At 40.6% G+C, this 26,444-nt stretch overlaps 1 protein-coding gene across 1 annotated transcript in view; it reads right to left on the minus strand.

Annotated features, from left to right (window-relative positions):
• The window catches only part of SCAPER (S-phase cyclin A associated protein in the ER), a 365,239-nt gene that overhangs the window by 135,639 nt on the left and 203,156 nt on the right, over nucleotides 1-26,444 (minus strand). The window contains exon 23 of the mRNA XM_068991091.1: nucleotides 4,571-4,686. Coding sequence (XP_068847192.1) covers nucleotides 4,571-4,686 — 116 coding nt within the window. The remainder of the gene's footprint in view (nucleotides 1-4,570; nucleotides 4,687-26,444) is intronic.

A 26,444-nucleotide genomic window follows, 5' to 3' on the forward strand; every position in this document is an offset into this window, starting at 1 on the left:
TCTCCATACAGTTCAAGGGACTCTCAAGAGTCTTCTCCAACATTATAGTTCAAAAGTGTCAATTCTTGGGTGCTCAGCTTTCTTTATAGTCAAACTCTCACATCCATACATGACTACTGGAAAAACCATAGTCATTGCTTTTCTTCCAAGGAGCAAGCCATGAAACTCTGCTGAAGCTGAAACTCCAATACTTTAGCCATCTGATGCGAAGAACCGACTCACTGGAAAAGACCCTGATGCTGGGAAAGATTGAGGGCGGGAGGAGAAGGGGACGACAGAGGATGAGATGGTTGGATGGCATCACCAATGTGAAGGACATGAGTTTAAGTAGGCTCCAGGAGTTGGTGATGGACAGGTAAGCCTGGTCTGTTGCAGTTCATGGAGTTGCAAAGATTCGGATATGACTGAGCAACTGAACTGAACTGACTATTCCATTGTACATGACAAACACACAGCTAACATCACATTCGACGGTGAAAAGCTGAAAGCATTTCCTCTAAGATCAAACAAGACAAGGAGGCTCACTCTCACTACTTTTATTCAACATAGTTTTGGAAGCCCTAGCCACAGCAATCAGAGAGGAAAAAGAAATATAAAAATCCACACTGGAACAGAAAAATAAAACTGTCAGTGTCTGCATATGACATGATATGATACATAGTAAATCCTAAAGATGCTACCAGAAAACTACTAGAACTCATCAATGAATTCGGTAAAGTTACAGAACAAAAAATTAATTTTTAAAAATGTTTTATTTCTATATACTAACAATGAAAGATCAAAAAGAAGAATTTAAAAAATAATTTCATTTACCAGTGCATCAAAAAGGATAAAATATCTAGGAATAAATCTAGCAAAGGAAGCAAAGGCCCAGACAACTGTAAGATGCAGATGAAAGAATCTGAAGATGACAGAAACAAATGGAAAGGTATTTCATGTTCTTAGACTGGAAGAATAAATACTGTTAAAATGACTGTAGTACTCAAGGCAAAATACAGATTCAATGCAATCCCTATCAAATTACCAATGGCATTTTTCACAGAACTAGAAGAAAAATTTTAAAATTTGTATGGAAACACAAAAGGCTCTGAATAGTCAAAGCAATCTTGAGAAAGAAAAACAGACCTGGAGGAATCAGGCTCCTTGACTTCAGACGATACTACGAAACTTTATAGTTTCACACTAATCAAAACAGAATGGTACTGGCACAGAGACAGAAATATAGATCAACAGAACAGGACAGAAAGCCCAGAAACAAACCCATGCACCTGAGATCAATTAATCTATGAGAAAAGAGACAAGAATATCCAATGAAGAAAAGACAGTCTCTTCAATAACTGGTACTGGGAAAACTGGACAGCTACATGTAAAATAATGAAATTAGAACATTCTCTTAACACCATACACAAAAATAAACTCAAAATGGATTAAAGGCTTAAATGTAAGACTGGATAATATAAAACTCCTAGAGGAAAACACAGGCAGAACACTCTTTGATATATATTGCAGAAGTATCTTTTCGGATCTATCTCCTAGTGTAATGCAAATAAAAACAAAAATAAACAAATGGGACCTAATCAATAATAATTTGAAAAGGATTCAAGCAAGTTTATGAGTTTTCTCTGGTTCTAAAAAAGAAAAGCAACACAGTGAAGATTCAGAAAGATTTCAAAAATTAAAATTTCCAGAAGTGGGTAGAATCCTCAGTTTCACATTAAAAAAATCTGCTGAAAGCAAAATATTCACCCAGAGGGAGTTACCTAGCAATAATTACAGGACAGCTGCTGAGGTACTATGTGGAATAAAAAGGGAGATGGGCAAAACGGTGAGGAAAGAGGATCAGGGAGTTCCTTTATCCATTTACAGAGCTCTGGGTTGCAGGGGGAGTGAAACATTGGGTTTGCAGACATAGGGGGTCCACATGGTAACTGTTGAGATGATCCACATGATAAACGTTACCAGACAGTGACTGAACTTTTTCAAAGCCCCTTTTGTTTATCACTAAGGAAAATGAACTAATGAAGGATAGTTAAAACAAAACCAACAACAGTTGCTCTAGGCAAGAGCCATGGAATGCCACAGGAGGCAGAAAACAAGATGTGCTAATAAGGCGGCAGAAAGCTCATGATGTTGAGGGCTGGGAGCTCAAGCCCAGCAACTATGCAAGTCCCAAGGCCAGAAAGCTGCTAGAAGGAATATGAAAAAGAATACTTTTGCAATTAAATCACTGACTGATGCCCACCAGTGTGCTTTGAGTCTACATTTAAATCTAACATAATTGTGATATTTCTTTTTCCTGTCTCCAAGTAAGCAGCATAATACTCTCAGCCTTAATCTGTTCGCCCTAAGAAGGGAGGCTAGGTTAGAAAGTAGAGTCATGATCTTGAGCTGTGCTAAGGACAGGGGAATCTTAGAGTCAGTGCTAGATGCCCACAGCCTTTTAAGCTGGCCTCACTCAGTAAGCAGTACCTGGATGAAAACACGAATCTATTAGCCTAAGATGAGATGAACAAACAAACTCTCGGTCCTGGCACTTCGGCAGCTGGTGTCCATCAGAGAAGCACTGATCTGGACTCTCAGGGTTCCACGGCTCCTTTCCAAAGCATGTGCGCTAATGCTTGGTTAGGTCTTTTTAGGAACTGTGGGAAAAACCTCTTCTGTTCTCTACACGAGAGGCATAGATAAGCACCAGAACATGCCCTTTGCCACAGTGACAAAGGCAGCTTTTGGGAACAGGCATTTAATCTAGGTTACCATCAAGGGACCTCAGTGTCACGCATGTTGAAGCCTACCGAAAAACACAGCAAACAGCAGCAATAAAACAAAGAAGAAAGAAAACAAATGCTACCAAGTGCATTTAAGGCGAACAATACGAATTAACAGTTAGGAAAAGCACTGTCCCAAACAATCAAATGCCATTTCCTTTCTTATCTCTAACAGTGTGTTTGATTCCTTCCTTCCTCTCTCCCTGCCAATCAACATACACTGAGTGATGACAACATGCCAAGTAACACGCTGTCAATGAAGTCCACTTTGATAGGGCACAGCAACTCTTTTGGGACAGAACATCTGTACGTACACTGTAACTACCCTATGCGAGAGTTTTCTGCTCCAAAGAAAGATGTTCTGACTTTACAGGGTACTTACACCTTCTTTCATTCATCTCTACTTTGTCAGTAAAGCAAAAGAACCCAAACTAACTCAGTGTCAAAATGTGTACACAGAAATATCTCACATCAAATTGATAACACTGTCTTAAACCAGGCAAGACTATTTTAAAAACTGTCACCTAACATTTATAAAACACTTTAAGGCTTATAAGCTTCCCTGGTGGCTCAGCTGGTAAAGAATCTGCCTGCAATGTGGGAGACCTGGGTTCTATCCCTGGGCTGGGAAGATCCCCTGGAGAAGGAATGGCTGCTCACTCTAGTATTCTGGCCTGGAGAATTCCATGGACAAAGGAGCCTGGCAGCTACGGGGTCGCAAAGAGTCGGATAGACTGAGTGACTTTCACTTTCATTTTTAAGGTTAACAAAGAACTCTCACATACATTATCACTTCAGTTGATCCCCATGCTATGAGGTGAAAATGATTACCCCTGTCTAGCCAAATGAGGAAACAGATATAACAAGATCAAGGCACTTGTCCCAAATCTCCTAGCTAGTACCTGGCAGAGGTAAAACTGGAACCCAGATTGGTTTGACTCCAAAGCTGCTGCTATTTCTCATTTACCAAATGTCTCTTAGAAAAAAAAGATAACATACTCAAGGAATTTTTTTCCCCTGTTGTATCCAGCGGACAAATGAAGCACTCACTTTAGCTGAGCTAATTAAATATTTAAAAGCTTCTCAGTGACATAAGTGAACTTTTATCAAAACTTTTTATTTAAACTCTACAAGTGTCTCCACAAAATATCCAAAAAGTTTGCACGTTACAACTCAGGAATACAATATTTCTGAAATAATGCTGTCTGCTACTACACCCTTGGTGGCCAGGGACGAGAGGGTAACTTAAAATAATAAGGAAGGAGATCTTGTGTCTAAAGGGGATACACGATCCTTAGGACAGAGCAGTTTATAGTTAAAGACCAAATGACAGTTCAGTTCCCAACTATTTGGCTGGCACTCTAGACTATGGCAGTCTTGGCCTCAGACTGCTCTTCCTGTATGTTAGGGCCTTTTTCAAATTTCACAGCTCAGTCCTTTGTTAATGTCCTTAGTCACCTTTTTTTGTATGCAATACAAAAGTTAGTTTTCTCTTATTAGTATTCATTTCTGTTCAAATTTTGTTAAGTGGTTAGAACGTCTCACAAGTTCATCGGGTCTTCTTGATTTGGGGTTAGTAAAAGTCACAGACCAAAGGAATTTCCTTCATAAGGCTTTTTAGGCTCAATTTGAGTTTTGTAAGTGAAGTCAAGCACCTCTGTTTTCCTCCCTAATGGGGAGTGTAAGCTTTTGCTATTCAAACCTGCACACACATACAATTTTCTTGTGGTTCCCCCATATGGAAACCATAGGCAGAAATGACTCACAAATGAAACGTGAAAGACAGATTAAAAACCTATACTTACTTAGGAGGAATTCGTGAAACAGTGTTCACATTTGTGACGGGGACCACTGCTTGAAGAATGTGTTCAAGGGCTGTTAATCCACCAGCGGCTTGAAATGCAATCTGATCTGCTACATTCTAAATAGAAACACAAAGAGAAGTTAGCCCAATTTCCCAGACATAAAATTATAACCAAATGAAATACTTAGTTGTAGCGTGAAATATTGTGTTGGTTCAATTATTCTATAAACACTTATTGAATGCTTACTCAGTGCTAGGAATTACAGGTCAAAAGTGGTGAACAAAAAAGATCATGGTTGCTGTCCCCTGTGAAGCTTAAAATGTAGTGGATGAGACCAACATTAATCAAATATGTATAACAATTTCCACTATAACAAGTACTCTGAAGAAGGAAAGATGCTCTATGAGAACAGTGGGGAAACTAAGTCTATATTGGGGAAAAGGTCAGCACAGGCTTTTCTGGGAAAGTTGAGGTTTTGAGACAGGCAAAAGGGAAAGGGATGAAGTACTTCAAGCACAGGAAAAAATCATTTTATAGATAACTTTTTAACAATACTTTTAAAACTTGGATCTTTTTGTAATGTTAATTACCACCTAACAAGACAAATTGACTTCCATAAAGATTTCCTTTGCTAGAACTTTTCTCTTTAGTAATACAAGGTAATTTAATATCTAAGCAGTTAGCTGCATCTTTTTTTTTTTTTTAAGCCACTTCAGCTATTTTAGGGAGAATATTAAGTAACCATTTTAGAACTCAACCTATGATTTTTTTCTAGACAATTTCTGAATTATATACAGTTCTTGTGTAAAGGATATCTAAGTTCTTTGCCTTCCTCTGGCATGAGGAAGGCAAGAGTTTTTAAACATACACAGAATCATTGTGTCAAATATGTGACAAATAGGATGGCAACCTGCTGTGGGCTGAATCGTGTCCTCACCCTCTTCTGAGTTCTTATGTTGAAGTCCCAATCCCAGGACCTCACTCAGGATGTAACTGTGTTGGAGGATAGGAATTTAAAGAGGTGATTTAAACTCAAATGAGGCTGGTAGGGTGGGGCAGTAGTGCAGTATGACTGGTGAACTTATCAAAAAGACACCAGGGATGCACAAAGGAAAAGCCTGCGAGAGCACACAGCAAGCAGGTATGTTTTACAAACCAAGGAGAGAGGCCTCAGGAAAAACGAAACCTACCCACACCTCGACCTTGGACTTCAGCCTCCAGAGCTGTGAGGAAAGAAGTTCTATTATATTTAAGCCACCCAGTCTGTGGTACTTAGTTATGGCAGTCCTAGCAAACTAATAGTCCATGTCTCTATTACAACACCACCTTGTATTTGTTTTAATAGTATTCTCACAGTTATCAAGCCTTGAAATGTCTCTGAAATATTGAGGGACTTTTGGTGGGGGCGGTAGGCGGGGGGAGTACTTGGCAGAGAGACATGGGCTGTTCACAAGCTCTGCCCAACATGTCTGCCTGACTCTTCTGATGCTCAAAGCACAGTGCTCTGCCTGCTTTATGTGGACTAACAGTTACAGGTTCTAGGACATGTCTGGAGTTGGACAGTATAATATCTTAATCATTCATTTATTCCTTCTTGGTACACAATACAATACAGTAAGAGACTATACGAAGTCCATCATGAATCCCAGATAAGACTTCACTTATAAGTCCCAGATAAGATTTTAACCTTAATTTTAAGATTAACAATTAACAATTTATGTTATTAATGAAAAAAATGTTTCCTGCAATAGAACAATCAGAAAACTGAAAAACTAGGTGCTCAGTAATTTATTTAAAGCCATAATGCTGTGACCATTCTTTATTCTTATGCTGGGATGTCAATATAAATAGAAAATAGTAATAATTTTCACATACACAGATAAAACTGCACTAATCACAACCATATAGCTATATCATAACCATATGGCAAACTGAACACACCATGTAACAATTACAAAATTGAAAAGTAAAGCTCTGAAACATGGCATAGTCCCCCTGACACCCATACTAGTCATTCTCTCTCCCTCTCTGCCACATGTAAAGGCTATCCTGATTTCTGAAATCATAGATTCCTTTTGTCTTCTATTCAATTCTATAAAAACAGGCTCACACTCCACATATTCTATAATATTTAACTTTTCTTGCTCGACTTTTTTTTTTAATTGCAGCGTAGCTGCTTTACAATGCTGTGTTAGTTTCTGCAGCCCTCCATCGAGGGTCAGCTACACATCCTTCCTCTTGGTCCCCCCTCCCACACAGCCCCTGTTCCGTCCCTCTAGGTCATCACAGAGCACGGCGCCGAGCTCCCTGTGCTGGGTAGCAGGCCCCCACTAGCTCGCTATTTCAGACAAGACAGTGCATGCACGTCCATGCTCTTCTCGCAGTCTGTCCCAATCTCCTTCCCCAACGACTTGTGTGAACGGAGCACAAGTTTGTTCTCTATGTCTGCATCTCTATTCCTGCCCTGCGGCAACGAATACTGGGGTACATGTGACTTTTTGAATTCTGGCTTTCTCAGGGTATATGCCCAGTAGTGGGATTTCTGGGTTATATGGTAGTTTTAGTCCTAGCTTGTTAAGGAATCTCCATACTATTCTCCACATTGGCTGTACCAATTTACATTTCTTCCAACAGTGCAGTAGGGTTCCCTTTTTCCCATTTCCTTTCCAGTATGTGTGTGTAGCTTTTTTTGATGATGACCATTCTAACTGGTGTGAGGTGATACCGCATTGAAGTTTTGTTGTGCATTTCTTTAATAATGTTGCTCTATTATTTTCCCCCCTAAATTCATCAATTTTATTGCCTATAGCAGTATTTAGTTCATCTTCCTTGCTGTATAGTATTCAGTTCAGTTACTCAGTCGTGTCCGACTCTTTGCGACCCCATGAATTGCAGCACACCAGACCTCCCTGTCCATCACCAACTCCTGGAGTTCACTCAGACTCGCGTCCATTGAGTCAGTGATGCCATCCAGCCATCTCATCCTCTGTCTTCCCCTTCTCCTCCTGCCCCCAATCCCTCCCAGCATCAGAGTCTTTTCCAATGAGTCAACTCTTTGCATGAGGTGGCCAAAGTACTGGAGCTTCAGCTTTAGCATCATTCCTTCCAAAGAAATCCCAGGGCTGACCTCCTTCAGAATGGACTGGTTGGATCTCTTTACAGTCCAAGGGACTCGCAAGAGTCTTCTCCAACACCACAGTTCAAAAGTATCAATTCTTCGGCGCTGAGCCTTCTTCACAGTCCAACTCTCACATCCATACATGACCACAGGAAAAACCATAGCCTTGACTAGACGGACCTTAGTCGGCAAAAGTAATGTCCCTGCTTTTGAATATGCTATCTAGGTTGGTCATAACTTTTCTTACAAGGAGTAAGTGTCTTTTAATTTCATGGCTGCAGTCACCATCTGCAGTGATTCTGGAGCCCCCCCAAAATAAAGTCTGACATTGTTTCCACTGTTTCCCCATCTATTTCCCATGAAGTGATGGGACCGGATGCCATGATCTGAGTTTTCTGAATATTGAACTTTAAGCCAACTTTTTCACTTTCCTCTTTCACTTTCATAAAGAGGCTTTGTAGTTCCTCTTCACTTTCTGCCATAAGGGTGGTATCATCTGCATATCTGAGGTTATTGATATTTCTCCTAGCAATCTTGATTTCAGTTTGTGTTTCTTCTAGTCCAGCGTTTCTCATGATGTACTCTGCATATAAGTTAAATAAGCAGGGTGACAATATATAGCCTTGACGTACTCCTTTTCCTATTTGGAACCAGTCTGTTGTTCCATGTCCAGTTCTAACTGTTGCTTCCTGACCTGCATACAGATTTCTCAAGAGGCAGGTCAGGTGGTCTGGTATTCCCATCTCTTGAAGAATTTTCCACAGTTTATTGTGATCCACACAGTCAAAGGCTTTGGCATAGTCAATAAAGCAGAAATAGATGTTTTTCTGGAACTCTCTTGCTTTTTCCGTGATCCAGCGGATGTTGGCAATTTGGTGTCTGGTTCCTCTGCCTTTTCTAAAACCAGCTTGAACATCAGGAAGTTCACGGTTCACATACTGTTGAAACCTGGCTTCCTTATCTAATTATATACCTCACCTTATTTAAATGTTTCAGTGTTTCACTGTTGATTGACATTGGGGTTGTTCCTACTTTGAAACTCTGGACAATGCTGCTTTCAATATTTCTGTACACATATTTGGGCACATGTGACATGTAGTTGTGTTGAGTATATGCTTAAGGGTGGAACTACTGGGTCATGTTGCACGCACAGGTGCAGTGTTATTAGTTATGGCTCAACAACTTTCTAAAATATTCAGAACAATTCCTGTACACACTGCAGTGCAGAGATGATTTCAGTTATCCTAAATTCACATCAAAACTTGGCTTTACCAGTTTTTGTTTTTTTTTTAACCTTCAGTCATTTTAATGGGTGTATACTGGCATTTGAGTGAGGTTTTGGTTGTCTTCCCCTGATAATAATGAGGTTGAACACCTTTTGTTTAATGGCTTTTTTTTTTAATTTTGAGGATCACTTTACGATAGAGTGAGGGCTCACATCGTAAGGATATCATCCAATTAAACCTGATGAGTGCTCACAAGTTCTGAACGTTTCCATTTCCCTAGAAAGTGCCCTCACGTGCTTTCCACAGCCAACCCTTCATCCCTGAAACACCCACTGATTTGATTAATGCTACCACAGGTTGGCTTTCTCTGCTGTAGAGTGTCATATAGAGGAGATCATCTAGTACCTACGAATATTTAAGCAGGTAGTGATGAGTTATCCTACAAGCAGCTCATCAGAGCCAGGCCCAGGGTAGCCTGGGCAGCCTAGGGAAAACGGCAGAGGGGCTCTGAGTGACGAGAGGAAAGTAAACACCTATGTTCGTCTCCTTTCTTCTATACTCAAGTAGGAATTATAGATAAAATATTTAATAATATTTTAAAAAATAACCACATTAAAAGTAAAGGGAACATCGCTGTAAAACAGGGATGGAAGAGCTGATAATAATGCTTCCTTGGTGGTCCAGTGGTTAAGAATTTGCCTTGCAATGCAAGGGACACATGTTCTATTCCTGTTCTGGGAAGACCCCACATGCTGAGGAACAACTAAGCCTGTTGCCACAACTACTGAACCAGCACTCTGGAGCCCACAACCTGCAACTGCTGAAGCCCTTGTGCCCTAGAACCCGTGTTCCACAAGAGAGCCCACCACAATGAGAAGCCCGTGCACTGCAACTGGAAAGTAGCCCATGCTCTCCACAACCAAAGAAAGCCCATGTGCAGCAACAAAGGCCCACCACAGCCAATACATACATAAATAAGTAATTCTGGGGGTTCAGGATGGGGAACATGTGTACACCGTGGCGGATTCATGCTGATGTATGGCAAAACCAATACAATATTGTAAAGTAATTGGCCTCCAATTAAAATAAATAAATTTAAATTAAAAAAAAAAACAATGCAGAGCAAGAGGCTGACTTTCAGCAGACTCTTAACAGAACATCTACCTTTCTAGACTCTGCGCCAGCTTTCCCAGTGATTCGGGCTCCAGTTCCGACTGCTCCTCTCCTGCTACAGCTCTTCACTCTTGCCGCTCTGTCCATGCCTACCTTACCATGTCCGTGCAGGCTCTCCTGGTCTCCCTGCAGCAACCTCCTAATTAGTATCTCTGGATCCAGGCTCACAGCAGCCCCATTCTCTAGGGCTGGGCTTCCCAGACCCTCCAACACAAGTCAGGGGTTTTGTTTGTTTCTTTGTTTTGAAGATCTTCACTCCATTGTGACCAATACTTTGGTGAAATAGTATACAAATGAGGGAAAAAAGATATACTAAGTTTGAGCCCACATTTTAAAATATTAGATGAAAGTCATGAAATTCCTCTTAATTGTGCGCTTATCTCACCATGTTCTAGTGACAGCAGCCTGGTGCTGGCCTGTGGACTCCTTTTTTAGTAGTCCTGCTATGGATGCCTTTATATGCAATGAAGACAATATGATCAAGAGTGAACGTGATCACGCTACTCTGGGGGTAGAACATGTGAACGATTTCCTCCTCACTGTGTACTGAATGAAGCCCAAATTCTTTCACACACTTCTTCAGAATCTGAACTCTCTCTAATAGCCTCCTTCCCTGCCACGCTCCTACCTCTCTCAATCGAATTTCCCATATGGCCCATGCTCTTTCAGGACTCTGTGCTTTTGGGGTATCCTTTCTCAGAAGGGATGACCCTCTAGCTTTTCTTCTTTGTATCCCACTAAACTTAGAGCTTCTTGCAGTTGAGGACTATGTCTGTTTTATCATCACATCCCCAACACTTAGCAGATGGGTGAGTACTCAGCAAATGCATCATCAGTGGTTGTTGAATGACAGTTGTGAAAAAGAAGACTCACAAAGGTATTTTAACACAATTTTAACTGTGAAAACACAGGCAGTCAATTGCTCTAGTATGAGCCCAGGATAAAATTCCCATTCCTGTTATTGCATGTACCCAAATGGAGTAGTTTTCCACCAGGATGGAAAAGACCAAACAATGAAGTTTAGGATTTCAAGACTGAAAGACATGTTTACCTTGAAACTCTTTAAGCGCCATTAAGAAAATACATTCTCCATTGTTTCATACTCTGTTTCAATACAAAGCCTCTATATTTTGATACTTATCAACTCAAAAACAAAGTACGTCATACTTTAAGCCAAGCAGATGCACCAATCAATGCAATCTGTCCACAGAGAAACAAAACAGCACCGCTGCCGTTCTTGTAGACCTTTCCACAAGGGGAGGAACTGGGTCAGCACTGCAAAAGTGAGGGGAAAGGACTGAGGGAAAGCAGACCATCTTAATGTACACATCTGTGCCTTAAAAACAAAACAAAATAAACTCAAAGTCTTTCATGCAATGCCAACAACATGGATGTGACCTCTCAAAAAACTTAAGACATGGGCTCTAATAGACATTAAGCAGCAAAAAATAAGCTGATTTCCGGAACATAAAGGACACTGAAAGCCAAATTTTTTACTGAAGTATTATTGAAAATTGAAGTTCTAATTTGTCATTTGCAACTTTTCAAAGAAATAAAGCAAAAAAGCAAAACCAACTGTGGGAAAAAAAAAAAAAAAAACCTCACAAGTTTCTCCCCAGAGTCAAGGGCAGTTCTGGTTATATGCACTTTTGGATTACAGATCTAACAAGCCACTTTTGGATTCTCTTCCACAGAGCATGACTAAATGGACATACTGGTCAGTGTCCTAAGTTCTCCCTCGTGCCCCACATTAACTCCTATTCATGCCATCATCTCTGCTCTTCTCAGAGCTCCATTTCTCTTTTTGCAAGCTCAAGAGTGGCAGCTGAATTATCTCTGCAGCCCCAGTGTTGGCACAGAAAACGAATGGTAAATTCATGATGGGTGAGTAGCTGAACAAAAGGATGAATAAACAGAAAGCCTTCTCTCAAACAGCAAAAATGTCCTGTGAGATATGACAGTTTATCACAACACAGAGGCCTGTGAGCACAACAAGCAGGAACATCTCCCTAACATCCCGTTAGGCAGGATCTCACTGCCTAACGCAGTGCAAATGAACAGCTCTCCCTCTCTGTGTACATAAGGTAGACACGGCAATTCTCTGATAGCCTATGACAGAAAGGGAAAAATCACACTGGCTCAATGACGAGTTCCTCAAATGTTAAAACCAAGGGCGAAAAACACCTTCTTAAGCATATGGTGTTAAACACTCTATGCAAATGAAAAATGAAGATCACTTTCACGCAACAATTCAAGTAGACTAAGGGATGCAGAGAGCCTTCCTCTTCCTCTCCATTTCCACCACACCAGCTCCTTGTGCCAGTCACGTGGTACTTCCTATACACTGCTCTCTCTATATACCTGGACGCCACAATGAGGCTGGATACTCCTCAAATACAGTTATATACTTGTTTCTATGCCTCTCAGTGTCTAGAATAAAGCAGATATACTAAAAATGAGGATGAGATGGTTGGATGGCATCACCGACTCAATGGACATGAGTTTGAGCAAACTCCAAGAGACAGTGAAGGATAGGGAAGCCTGGCATGCTGTGGTCCACGGGGTCACACAGAGTCAGACACGACTGAGTGACTGAACAACAAATTCTCTCTATCCATCCTGTCCCCTTCTCATCTTGTAATGTTCAAACAGCAATCTCTCGATCCTTTAAGACCCAGATCAAATCATTCATAACATTTTTCCAAATCCCCTCAACTAAAGTCAAAGGTCTTGGTCTTTGTGTTTCTCTCACGGCCCTTCTCACATCTGACGTTATCCCAGAGTTTTCTGTGTTCGTGCACTACATGAAGCCTAAGCTCTCCTCCCTCTGCATTCAGTCGGGGTTGAACTCAGGATGCACATACTACAGACACCAAGCAAAGTCCATTAACTGATTGAAAACATCTCGTCTAGAAAGGTGAACTAGGTATTTTTCTTTTTTTCTGCCACCCCTTTTTCAAATACTCTGCATTCAGATAGAAATTACGAAATCAGAACTTTCATAAAGAGCTTCATCATTCTGATTTGAGCAAGAAAAAAAAAATGCCTCTAAAGTGGAAACCTGTGGCTTTACTTGTATATTCAATACCTGACATAACACCTTAATAGCTCTGCCTTCCTTTGCTCCCTCCTACTGTGAGACTGACAACTGACTAATAGGCTTACAGGCTCCATTCTAATAACCCAGCTTAGCTAAAGGCCAGCAAAAAAATGACAGCTTCAATCTGAATTACATGGCCTAGGAATCCATTCAATTATTGACTAGAGTAACTGTTATTACCTCTCCCAATTAAAGGAGAGGCAGCTGTTAATCTTTGGTGGCCTGCAAAGGCTGGTGGCCTTTGTACTTGACTTCTCTATAGACAGTAATTACGTTCTTTGTGATCAGAGAGGAAGGCCTTCCTAGCCTTTTAGACAGAGGCAGCAGATGGGGAAAACTCTTTTCATGTTCATTAGCAGGATAGGCTAGATTTGTTTGCAGCATCTGGTGGTACCTTAAGACCTGTTTAGAGACAATACAAGTAGGTTTTGGCAAGTCCACAAATTCAGAACTTAGCAGCCCAATTTATAGAAACAAAAAGATTCTGGGGTGAATTTTTTTATGGTTGTTTTCCCATATGGAAAAGTTTCCTAACACTTAAAGGACATCATCTCTACTCAACTACGATCTTCACTGGTTATTGTCAGCTTCAAAGAAGCAAGCATAATGAACTGAGACTCCTTCTACTGTGTATGATTTTTCTCTCCTAAGCCTTCTAATGTTGGCTTCTTCATATTCCTATATCTACATAAAGGTTTGGCTCAGCTTTTCAGCTATAGACACTCACATCTGAAAGATTATCACAAGGAAATTGTAAATCTGTGGGACTGTGGTGCCAAAAAGTGGTGTAAAATCATAAGCCACAGTTTGAAGGCCTGGGTAATAAGGTAAGTGGTGCTGAAAGAGGCTGGAAAAGCTTTCTCAAGATGAGACGAACCATTCCTTTGTGATGCTAATTGGAACATGGACCCTTTGGAAGGCTCTCCCTGAGGGAGCTGAACTGTGCCATATTTGATCTGTTTGAGGCGAGAGCAGGGTGAGTGAGAGGGGGTGGTTCAGGAATTGAAGGATGAAAGCAGGACACAAGGCCTGAGGGCTCTCATTCCTTCTCTTTAAACCGCTATGAGACGGATGACCAAAGATTAGTGTATAGAGTTTATGATTGCAATCCAACAAAACTCACAATAAAGTTATTTTGATCTTCTCTCATCTTCACATTCCACAAAGCTGCCAAGTGGCAGGCACTGGGTCAGGCCCAGCACTCATAGCCACAGTGAGGGACAGACCTAACATAGACCAATGCAGTGCTGGGAAGTAAGCACTATGACGAGGGGATGTACAAAAAGCCGTATGCACACAGAGGACAAGGTCTTCAGGACACAACAGGGGTCATCATGTTATCATGCCATGAAACTAAAAGACAATGGATTCAGTCAAGGGCCTACATAAGAGGTGCCTTGTGCAGCTCCTTTATTCTCCCACCATCCCCAACTTCCAGGCTACCCTGTGCTTTATGGGAGATTTTGAAGAGTCCAACTACAGCAGTTCCTTGTTTTCCTTGTTCCTGCATCTAATCCATTCTAGATGCTTTAAAGTTGGAAAGCAAAAGAAATTCAGGACTATGAGACCAAGGAGAATCTGTTTGGGACAAGTGAGTGATACAGACAAGAGCTAGTAACAAGGACGAACTCCTTCAGTCCAGCAGCTCCCAAGGAGCAGGACCTTGAGAGCTCAGAGGCTCTTGTTCACTGAGATGGCAGGGAAATGGAGATGAGTGTTCCCAGAGGGCTCTGTTCTCACTCCATGGTAACACCTGCACTTCCTGACTGATTTTTCTATTAAAATTTAATTATAAAGTAGATCATAGTGATTATTTAATCACAAGGTAGACTGTGAGCTCTTTGACAGTTGGGATGTTTATACAGGGTCTAGCAAAAAGCAGGTTTTCCATAAATACCTGCTGAGTATAAAAGTACAGTCTAGTTTCTGGGCTTCAACATCAGAAATCCTCTCAAGAGGAAAGAAAACCCATGAATCCACAATGACAAAGAAAAAGGCTTAGAAACATTCATGTGCCTGGGAAAGGCAAGGCAAGGATACAGGTAAGCTAGAAACTATGGTACATAAAGCAAGGCCAGCTCTGGGGTTAGGCCTGCCTGAAGAGGACAAGTCCAGAGAGGAAAAGCCAGGAATGTGAAGGGCAATGGCAAGGCCTTTGTTGGTATCTTTGCTGATGTCCTGCCCTACCTGGCATTCATCCCCTCCCCTCAGTTCTCAAGGGAAGTAATGACCCAGGCCCTCTATGTCCTAAAGAAGGGAGGGGGAGAGCAATTTTCTCAAAGTGCCAACGTGGAGGGCTGAAAGTGAGAAATTCAAGGGCTTACCATGTGGTAGGCGGTAGGCTGTTATCTTATCTAAGCCCTCAAAACATCCCTGTATAATGTGATGATGATGAGGTCTGAATCATCATCCCATTAATGAAACAGAGGAATCAGTTACTTTACTGCTTAAATTTTTACAGCTAGCAAGTGGCGGAGCCAGGGATCGAGCCGAGGTTTATCTGACTTCCAAGGGCACAATGTATCTACATCAAGAAAGCTGTGGGAAAATCTAGTGTGTGACTATAGGAATGTGCTGGACTTTCAGCACACTTAGCACTAAACATCCCAGTTCTGTAACATCTTCGACTTGATGCTATTTTAAAATTTCAAGGAATATTTTATTTTGAAATAGTTTTAGATTAAAGAGTTACAAGGACAGTAGAAAGTCCCTATATACTTTAGTTGAGCCTTCCCTCATATTAATCTCATGGCACACTTTTCAAAACTTATAGTTTAAGAAATTACACTACACTATTAACTAAACTACAACCTCATCTGGAGTTCCACTAGTTTTTCTATTGATGCCCTTTTCCTGTTCCTGGAAACCCACGTTGCATTGAGCTCCATGTTATTGTGAAGACATGGTAAGGTTACTTTTAGCATTAGAGAGGGAATCCTGAGCTCTTATATTAACATTCACTAGCAACTAAACAAATTTTTTTTAATTCTTGAAATAATCCAGACTCAGAAAATGTAAAGGAATGCCAAGTTTGACTATCACAAGTAAATAAAAAAGGAAATGAGTGCTAACTAGATTCTGAGGGACTGAAATACGAGTAGTGCTTTATCTGGTGGCGAAGTTCTTGAGACTGTCAGGAAATGGGAAGAAATGTGCACACAGCAGGAGGGCAGCAGGCCCTGGGTGAGGAGGAAGGGAATGTGGGACCAGGGTTAGAAGAAACCCCAGGTGGTCCAGGATGGGCTCCCCCTGCAGCTCCAGTCCCAACTGGCCTTCAGTATTTTTTATGGCAGAGGGCTGGCTTTCAAAACCCTTTCCTTTCTCATTATCAGTGAAATCCAGCAAAGACATGATACTGCTTCAGAGTCTTCAAAGCATGCCTTCTCTACCTGTGCCCAGGATAGGATATTTATTGCAAGATTTCTTCCCCAAGAAGTAGCAAGGTTAAAAAACTTGCAGACAGAAAACAACAAAATTCTGTGAAGCAATTATTCTTCAATTAAAAAAAAAAACCCACACAACCTTGAGATAGGGTACTAGGAAAGTCAGGCACAGTTGATTTTAGAAATGATCCTGCTAGGAAGCACTGTGCCTGCTTAATTTAGTCCAAAGGAAATGAAAGGGGGGAAATAGCTAGTGATCACAGGCAATCCATTTCCCAGATGGATTATCTGGAGTCTGCACTCTGGTTCAGCCCCTCCTGGTTCTCTAGCATCTAAAGTATAGAGGGAAAATAGATGAGATAAAATCACTGCTAAATCTGTTACTAAAGAGACTATCCAATACAAAACATGGCAAGGAAGAAGGCAAAAATGAGCAGCTTTTCAGATTTTGAACTTCAAGATGACTGTATTAATTTATACTTAAGTTAGCTTCCCGAGTAGCTCAACTGGTAAAGAATCTGCCTGCAATGCAGGAGACCTCAGTTCGATTCCTGGGTCAGGAAGATCTGCTGGAGAAGGGATAGGCTACCCACTCCAGTATTTGTGGGCTTCCCTGGTGGCTCAGCTGGAAAAGAATCCGCCTGCAACGTGGGAGACCTGAGTTTGATCCCTGGGTTGGGAAGATCCCCTGGAGAAGGGAATGGCTACCCACTCCAGTATTCTGGCCTGGAATTCCATGGACCAGTTCATGGGGTTGCAAAGAGTTGGACATGACTGAGCGACTTTCACTTTTTCTTTTCATACTTTAGTTAAATGAAATGAAAACTGCTTTACTACACAGAGCTTCTATTCCCCATTAAGATGTTGCAAACAAGATGTTCTTATGTAGAGAACAGTGTGAAAGACTTTTTCAGAGTATCTGGTCTTCTTGACTTTGCTAAAGCAAGTATGATCATGTTTACTGAAGGGTTAATGCTGCCCCACTGAATTGTTACACTAGAGATGCTCTGAGCTACCACTTTTAGCTAGCATGAATAAGATAAGACCTTTTCTAAAGAACTAAGATGTTTAAAAGTCTGCTTATTCAAGGCAAACAAAACTTAGAGGATTCATTAAGTCTGGAGAACACCAGACCATTACAGAATGCTATTTCTTTATAAAAAGGCATATATTTATCTCTTTTTACAAGGAATACTCTCAATTTCATCTAAAGAGAAATTTGGTGATCAACTTATATTTACACAGCCTTTAGTATGAGGTGTGTTTTAGTTTTAGGTCAGCATCCAAGTCCATGTCCTCCCATTATGGAAAACTAAAGTCATCAGTTAAAAAAGAAATGTAAAGATCCTAAAATGAGTCTATACTTCCGGAGACAGTCATGTGTAAACACTAAAAGGCATACAACCTAGGAGGCTTTTTCAGCAGGGATAGGGAGAGGGCTTTGAGAAAGATGGGCAGAAATGATATTTCAGATTGTGAGTTCCTTGCGGCACAAACAGTGTGTGTTTGCTTGTTTTTTAAGGAACTGGGGCTTCTCTAGTGGCGCAGTTGGTAAAGAATCTGCTTATAATGCAGGAGACTGGGGTTCAATCCCTGGGTCGGGAAGATCCCCTGGAGAAGGAAATGGCCACCCATTCTAGCACTCATGCCTGGGGAATTCCATGAACAGAGGAGTTGGGCAGGCTACAGTCCATGGGGTCACAAAGAGTTGGGACATGACTATGTGACTAACTTTTAAAGAACAGAGGGTATTCATTCAGAGTTTGCTATAACAGATAGTCAACCACTTGTACTTGGCAAAGACTCAAAGTCAGACAGAGGGATGGGAAAGCTTTATAAAGAAGAAAAGAGATGGCTTCAAGTATGTAGTGTTTGGAGGCTGTTGGCATGGGAAGCCAGAGGCAGGTTAACTACAAGGGGGCATCTTATTGGTGGCTTGAGGAGCACACTCATCTTTGTCTGGCTGGTCTTGAGCAAGAAGCAGGATCAAAAACCAGTGAAGCTGGCAGTCACTGATCAACTTCTGATCATTCTGGGTTGACAGCTTCAGGGGTTGTAGGTCACTGCTACAGATGGGCTGGCTATTGTCTATTTGTATATTCCGTTTCTCAGACAACTTGAACATTTATGTAGAAAATCCAGATGAGTGTACAAAAAAGCTCTAAAAAAATAATAAGTGAGTTTAACAAGGCCTCGATATAAAGTCACTGCAAAAAATTAATTCTATAGGCAAATCCATAGAGATAAAAGTAGGTTAGTTGTTGCCAGGGGCTGGGGGAGGGGAAAACGGGGTATGGGAATGATGATGTTATGGAATTAGACAATGGTGATGACTGTACAACCTTGTTAATATGCTAAAACTCACTGAACTGTATACTTTAAAAGGGTGAATTTTATGGTATATGAATTAGATGCAAACCATGTCATAATTACCATTTAGAAACTATTAGCATGGCCTATAGATTAATGCTGCCGTGGTTTGAATCCCAGTTCTTTCACTTATGAAGCATAACATCAGACAAGTTCCTTATCCTCTCCATACCTCCATGTTCTTACAAATGAAGCCACATAATTTCTACCTTGAAAGATTATTAAGAGAATTAAATAAGTTGATGTGCATAAATGTTACTAATTGTCATTATCTTCTTTATATTATCCCTGCTTCTTAAGCTAATTACCTAATATAACATCATCAAACAAATATTAGTTCCTACCTGCTGAGGGCTCATGCTTTTTCCAGCCTTCACATTTCACTTCCAGTTCATTCAGTGCTAAACACCCATAACATGCACGTGTGTGTGTGCTCAGTTGTGTCTGGCTCTTTGCAACCCCTCTGCCCATGGGATTTCCCAGGCAAGAATACTGCAGTGAGTTGCCATATCCTTACTCCAAGGGATCTTCCCGATCCAGTGATTGAACCAGCGTCTCTTGAGTCTCCTGCATTGGCAGGCAAATTATTTACCACCGAGTCACTTGGGAAACCCCAGTACCCGTAAGAGCAGACCCTTAAAGTTCTTAAAAGGATATACCCTAGAGTCTTTCTGGTATCTCAAAATTTCACTAACGTATGATTTCTCTCATAAATATCTTTATTTTATCTGAGTCTACCTTCTTACCTCCAAAGAGCCTCAAGGATATAGTCTTCTGACTATTTCCACAAACAACTCGGTATTTCCTTAATACATCCTAAAAAAACTCATCACACTCTTTTTTAATAATTAACTGTTCAACTGCCTATACGGGCAGGGCCTGTATCTGTCTTTAATTACTGCTATTTTCCTCGTGCTTGGCACATGAAAAATTCACTAACATTTTAAAGTGTGTACACACATGCACCAGGCACTCTCCTAAGTGCTGCCTTGCAAGCAGTGCCTCAGATAATGAGGTTAATATAATCACCATCCCTATTTACATGGAGAAACGAAAGCTCAGAGAAGATAAGTAACTTCTTTAAGATTATATAACTAGTAAGGGCTGATCTAGGACTCATATTCAGGTAGGTCTAATTTTAGAATCTTGAGCTTTAACCATCACACCATATTACTTCTCTGCATACTGTGCACTGAAAAACAAAACTGTTTCACTGAACTAAAACGTCTGTAAGGTGAGTGCAATGATACAGACTAGTGCTAGGAGGTTTCCCTAGACAAGAAGATAGCATTATAGACATAATAAACTATACACTTCCAGACAAGGAATGGCTCTATACTGTTCTTCAGAATAAGGTTACTGAAGCTTTGAACAAAAGCCATTACTCAAGAAGCTAAGAGTAAATGGTAAGAGGCAGAAAAGAACTATAGAAACTAAGAATTTTGGATTAAGAGGGAACTTGAAAATGTTCCCTTATTTAAAGTACCATTTTGGGTAGTCTGGCAAATGTTACGTGCTTTATAACTTTACTAGCTTTTTATGGTATATCTTACAATTTATTTTCTTGGGTACATATACGAACAAGCTTGTTATATCAATTCGACAAACAATCTATCTGATACCCAGAATATACAAGGAACTGTAGTTGGTGCTTTAGAAGACCAAATTGAAGGATAGCAAAGAATCAAACTTAACTAACAACTAATGTCTGTACTTTGGACTTGTATTTGAGAAGTAAATGATGTAAATTATATATAGGCTTTTTTAAGATAAAAAATATTCTCCAGCTTCCTTTCATCCTTAGTTGAAATAAAATGGGGATATATAAATGAACGCAAACACAAGTCATTGTTGCAACTCTTCAAGATAACACCAATTTTCCCCTCTGAATAGACCGACTTTGTGAGGTAATTCCCAGAACTTTTTCCTGGTATTACCAAATCTGCCAAATTGGCCACTTCTGTAAAGTAAGCTATTTGGCCCTGACAAGCATTTCTTGAATGTCCAGGCATCTGCTTGCCTTAAGGCAAGGAATGGATGAGAAGACAAGCCAACAAACCATTCAGTTTATTTGAACAAACATTTATTGCCTGTCAGCTATCGGCATGTTTGCTAAATGGCAGAAATACAAAAGCCCAGAGGATCAGGACCTATCGTCAAGGACCTCACATTCTACTGAGAAAGACTCAGAAACAGATGAATGTGACGTAGGGTGGTGAGTCTTGTGTATGATGGAGGTATGGGGCTTCCCTGGGGTCAGTGTCAAAGGATACGCCTGCCAAGGCAAAAGACGCGGGTTCCATCCCTGGGTTGGGAAGATTCCCTGGAGAAGGAAATGGGAATCCATTCCAGTATTCTTGCCTGGGAAATTCCACAGACAGTGGAGCCTGGCGGGCTACAGTCAATGAGGTCGCAAAGAGCCAGACACAAACTAGCGACTAAACAGTAGGATGGAGGTACAGGGTACACCTTGGGCTTACACAGTTAAGTATATAGCCTGCTTGGGTGAAGACCAGAATGACAGGGAGGCGATACCAGAGGTGAACCTCAAAAGAAGTCATCCAGGCAGAAGTATCTGATTACAGGGTGGGGGTGGATGTGTGTGTGTGTGTGGTTGAGGGAGGCAAATGCACTGAATGGGAGACAGTGAGCTGTTCTAGGGGATGAGGTGCATGGAAATTAGAGGGTAGAAGGCCTACTCAAGGGATAATAAGCTGCTAAAAATGGTTAAGAGTGTGATGTGATGGGGAAATGTTGAGAGATGATGTCTGAGGTGTACGGAGAGAACAAACTTTTCAGAGGACCTTGTGTTCAAAGACAGAGAATCTAAATATTATTCTAAAGCAACAGAGAGTTGCCAAACGGTTTTAAAGCAGAGTGACAGACACACTTTCCACCCCTGCCCCCTCCACTTTTGAAAGCACATGCTAGAATCTACATCGTGGCTAGACTGGAGTGGGTTAAGAAAAAAAAAAACAAAAAAAAATAGTAAAAGAAATGATTCAGGAGTCAACACCATCAGTGACAATTCAAACAGAGAGGTAAGATGGCTGGCTAAAACCTATATTTACAAGTAAAAGCAACAACAGCCTTGGCTACTGATTGGAAGTGGGAGAAAGAAGAATCAATTCACTGATCATCTTCTACATATGAAGCAGAAAGGACACAAACTGGTCTAGCACACCCTACGGAAAAGCTTAGAGTCTATCAACTGAGTAAAGGAGGCATAAAAAGAATGCAATGATTTTCAAGGTAATGAATATGTGGCGGTCACAGGACGCAGGGTTCATGCATGGAGAGGGAGAGGTCTTGTGCCTCCTTTTCATAATGCCAAACGAAAAACACTTTCAAACACCATTTTAACTTTTAATACATAGCCCTGCTAAATGGAACAGTGGCGTCAATCGGGTATTTGTACAGAGGACTGAAAGCTGGACAGATTTTTTTTTAAACTGCATTTATCATTAATCAGCCATCTTTGTGCAATAACATTAATTTCATGCAAAAGAAAAAGCAGTAAAATATGAAGGAGGAGGGGAAGGAAGAAATGAAGATATACTGCTTTTTCTAGGAAAGGTAATTTTTCTTCCAATGGATATCATATATTGGTTGCCATGCCTCTGAACAAAAAAGCCTATTTTTCTTTTTCCTTAATTTGAACTTACAAGGATTCCTGTGCCATCATCATATAGGTGCCAATTTAGAACAGTTTGAACATAGAACAGTTCAAAGAAGAGATGAGAATGTAAGATTTTTGTATGATCTTATGTTCATGTTTTCTAAGCCCTAGTAAGTAAGTATATCTATAATCTCAGAAAGCAGTATATATTTAACCTTTGTAAGCTACCGCATACTCACAGACATGATTATGTCTTCTCAGAATGTGCATTATATTAAGTAAATCTGTTTCTGTCAAGTCATCTTTTCTCCAGTCTGCTGAGAAATACACTTATCATATTGCAGATGGCCTCTGAGTGGCACTGCCTAACAGTCAGTAGACTGCATCAGATACGCAGTTATGTCATCCTGCCTTTTTCTTCAAGAATAGTACAACTTGAGATGAAAAACTAGCGCTATTTAAAGTAAACTGGCAGGTCTAAACCGTTGAGTACACACATGGTCTGAATATATTTACATGAAAATACGAGTGTTATGTCAGGTATACTTATATATTACAAGTCATACTTTAAAAATTAATTTTTATACTCCTAATACTTAACACAGTGCCTAGCACTGAGTAGGTACTTAAATAAATGTACATTCCTGTGTTGATACTAATAAAACACCTCCCAATTTACAAAGGAATAAATCAAAAGACTGTAGTCTCTAAACAAATGAAATACCAAAATGCCCAGGCAGCACAAGAATCACATTCTATACAGATCGCTATGTCGAATAAACCTTACACCAGAACTTGAATCTGCACTATTCAGTATATACATACAATGTGTTACATTATTATTTATCAGAAATGTCACTTTTGAAAAGGCAGAGGCAGAGATCCAGCAATGCCAGGGGCTGCTATGGATTGACAGGTTCTAGGCAACTCTACCTTCCCATCTCTTACTCCTCCAGCTCTGGCCGGCATTGAGGTAGACAGGAATAGCTTCCTCAAGTTACAACTCTCTGGGTACCATCACCCTCTTCTTTTGCTCCTCCAATCCGTCCAATAACTTTTATGATGAAATCTTTGTTTTAAACACATCTCTTTTAGAAATACCTAGAGTAGTTACTACTTTCTTAACTGCAGAGTACTTTCTTGCTGCCCACTGTTGCTTGACATTTTCATTCATTTATTCAACAAACATTTAACAAGCAACCATTATGTTCTTACATTAGGTGCCGCGGACAGATAAAACAGACATGCCCATCCTTTAATGAAGTTTACAGTCTAGCATTCTAGTGGTATAAGCAGCTTCTATTAAAAAATATGTAAGGATTATAAACTCAGTGAAAGTAAGATCATAAAGTACTACTTAATTCTTACTGGTGAATGCTTTACTGAAACTTAAATTTATTGCTTTAAGTAAACCAAAATATAAAAGTAACTTTACCAATTGGAGTGATAAGATAAGTCAACCCTTCATAGATGTACTTTAGTAATCCATTCCTGTTCCTAATGTTACAGTGAGGAATAGGAATATATATGTGATACAACTTATACAAAGCGTATACAAAGGATACAAAAAAGGTACACAAAGCATAAACAAAGACATGAAAGAAGTGGCATAGACTCATCATGAATTTACCCAAATCCTCATTTAAATTAGATAAGGAATTTATTAAATTTGTTTCTATGGCACTTCAGACACAGACAGTAGACAAGTCCAAAAAGTCCTCTATCAAATGGAGTCAGCAACCTAATGTGTCCCGGACAGTAGGCTACCAATTTGTTTATCAGTGATCTTGACTATACGGCTGTTAATGTACTATTCATTAGTACATTATGCATTTTACTGCTTTCTGCAGAGATGTTCATTCAGAAATGCTCTGTGCTAGCAAGAACTTAGTGTAAATGATACAAATAAAAAGATCATTTCATATGTTTCTGATGAGTGATTTATATAACACTTCTATTAATCAAAACAGACTATTAATATACAACATAGCTTATCATCCACATCAGTTCAGTCCAGACGCTCAGTCATGTCTGACTCGTGTCTGACTCTTTGCCCCATGGACTGCAGCATGCCAGGCTTCCCTGTCCTTCACCAACTCCCGGAGCTTACTCATACTCATGTCCATTGAGTTGGTAATGCCATCCGACCATCTCATCCTCTGTCATCCCCTTCTCCTCTTGCCTTCAGTCTTGCCCAGCATCAGGGTCTTTTCCAATGAGTCAGGTCTTTCATCAGGTGGCCAAAGTAGTAGAGTTTCAGCTTCAGCATCAGTCCTTCCAATGAATATTCAGGACTGATTTCCTTTAGGATAGACTGGTTGAACCTCCTTGTAGTCCAAGGGACTCACAAGAGTATTCTCCAACACCATAGTTCAAAAGCATTGAGTCTAAAAAATGCTCAGCCTTTATTATTGTCCAGCTCCTGGTCTTGTTTTTACTAACCATATAGAGCTTCTTCATCTTTGGCTGCAAAGAATATAATCAATCTGGTTTCGGTACTGACCATCTGGTGATGTCCCTGTGTATTCTCTTGTGTCATTGAAAGAAGGTGTTTGCTATGACCAGTGCATGCTCTTGGCAAAACTCTGTTAGCCTTTGACCTGCTTCGTTTTGTATTCCAAGGCCAAATTTGTCTATTACTCCAGGTATCTCTTGACTTCTTACTTGTGCATTCTAGTCCCCTATAATGAAAAGGACATCTATTTTGGGTGTTAGTTATAGAAAGTCTTGTAGGTCTTCATAGAACCGTTCAGCTTTAGCTTCTTCAGCATTACTAGTCGGGCACAGACTTGGATTACTGTGATATTGAATGGTTTGCCTTGGAAAAGAACAGAAATCATTCTGCAGTGACCCCACAAGAGACTGACCCAGACTTTCCCGTGAGTGTCCAGGAGTCTCCAGTGGAGGCGTGGGTCAGTGGTGGCCTGCTGCAGGGTTGGGGGCACTGAATGCAGCAGTGTGTGCATGGGATTTTTGGAGGAGGTCCCCATTATCTTCATTACCTCCACCATAGTCTGGCTTCAGGTCAAACAACAGGGAGGGAACACAGCCCTGCCCATCAACAGATAATTGGATTAAAGATTTACTAAGCATGGCCCCACCCATCAGAACAATACCCAGTTTCCCCCTCAGTCAGTCTCTCCCATCAGGAAGCTTCCATAAGCCTGTTATCCTTTTCCATCAGAGGGCAGACAGAATGAAAACCACAATCACAGAAAACTAACCAATCTACTCACATGGGCCACAGCCTTGTCTAACTCAATGAAACCATGAGCCATGCCGTGCAGGGCCACCTAAGATGGACAGGTCACGGTGGAGAGTTCTGACAAAACATGGTCCACTGGAGAAGGGACTGGCAAACTACTTCAGTACTCTTGCCATGAGACCCACATGAACAGTATGAAAAGGCAAAAAGATAGGACACTGAAAGATGAACTCCCTAGGACGGTAGGTGCCCAACATGCTACTGGAGATCAGTGGAGAAAAACAACACCCATCTGTGGATGTGACTGGTGATGGAAGTAAAGTCCAATGTCGTGAAGAACAATATTGCACAGGAACCTGGAATGTTAGGTCCATGAATCAGGGCAAATTGGAAGTGGTCAAACAGGAGATGGCAAGAGTGAACATTGACATTTTAGGCATCAGCGAACTAAAATGGATTGGAATGGGTGAATTTAGCTCAGATGACCATTATATCTACTACTGTGGGCAGGAATCCCTTAGAATAAATGGAGCAGCCATCATGGCCAACAGAGTCCAAAATGCAGTACCTGGATCATCCACATGGGGTTTCCTATTCTGAAAAATTCAAGATGCTTTATGACTGACTTTAATTTTCTAGCTCAACATTCAGAAAACGAAGATCATGGCATCCGGTCCCAT

The sequence above is a fragment of the Capricornis sumatraensis genome, chromosome 19 (genome assembly GCF_032405125.1).
Source record: "Capricornis sumatraensis isolate serow.1 chromosome 19, serow.2, whole genome shotgun sequence".
Lineage (NCBI taxonomy): Eukaryota > Metazoa > Chordata > Mammalia > Artiodactyla > Bovidae > Capricornis > Capricornis sumatraensis.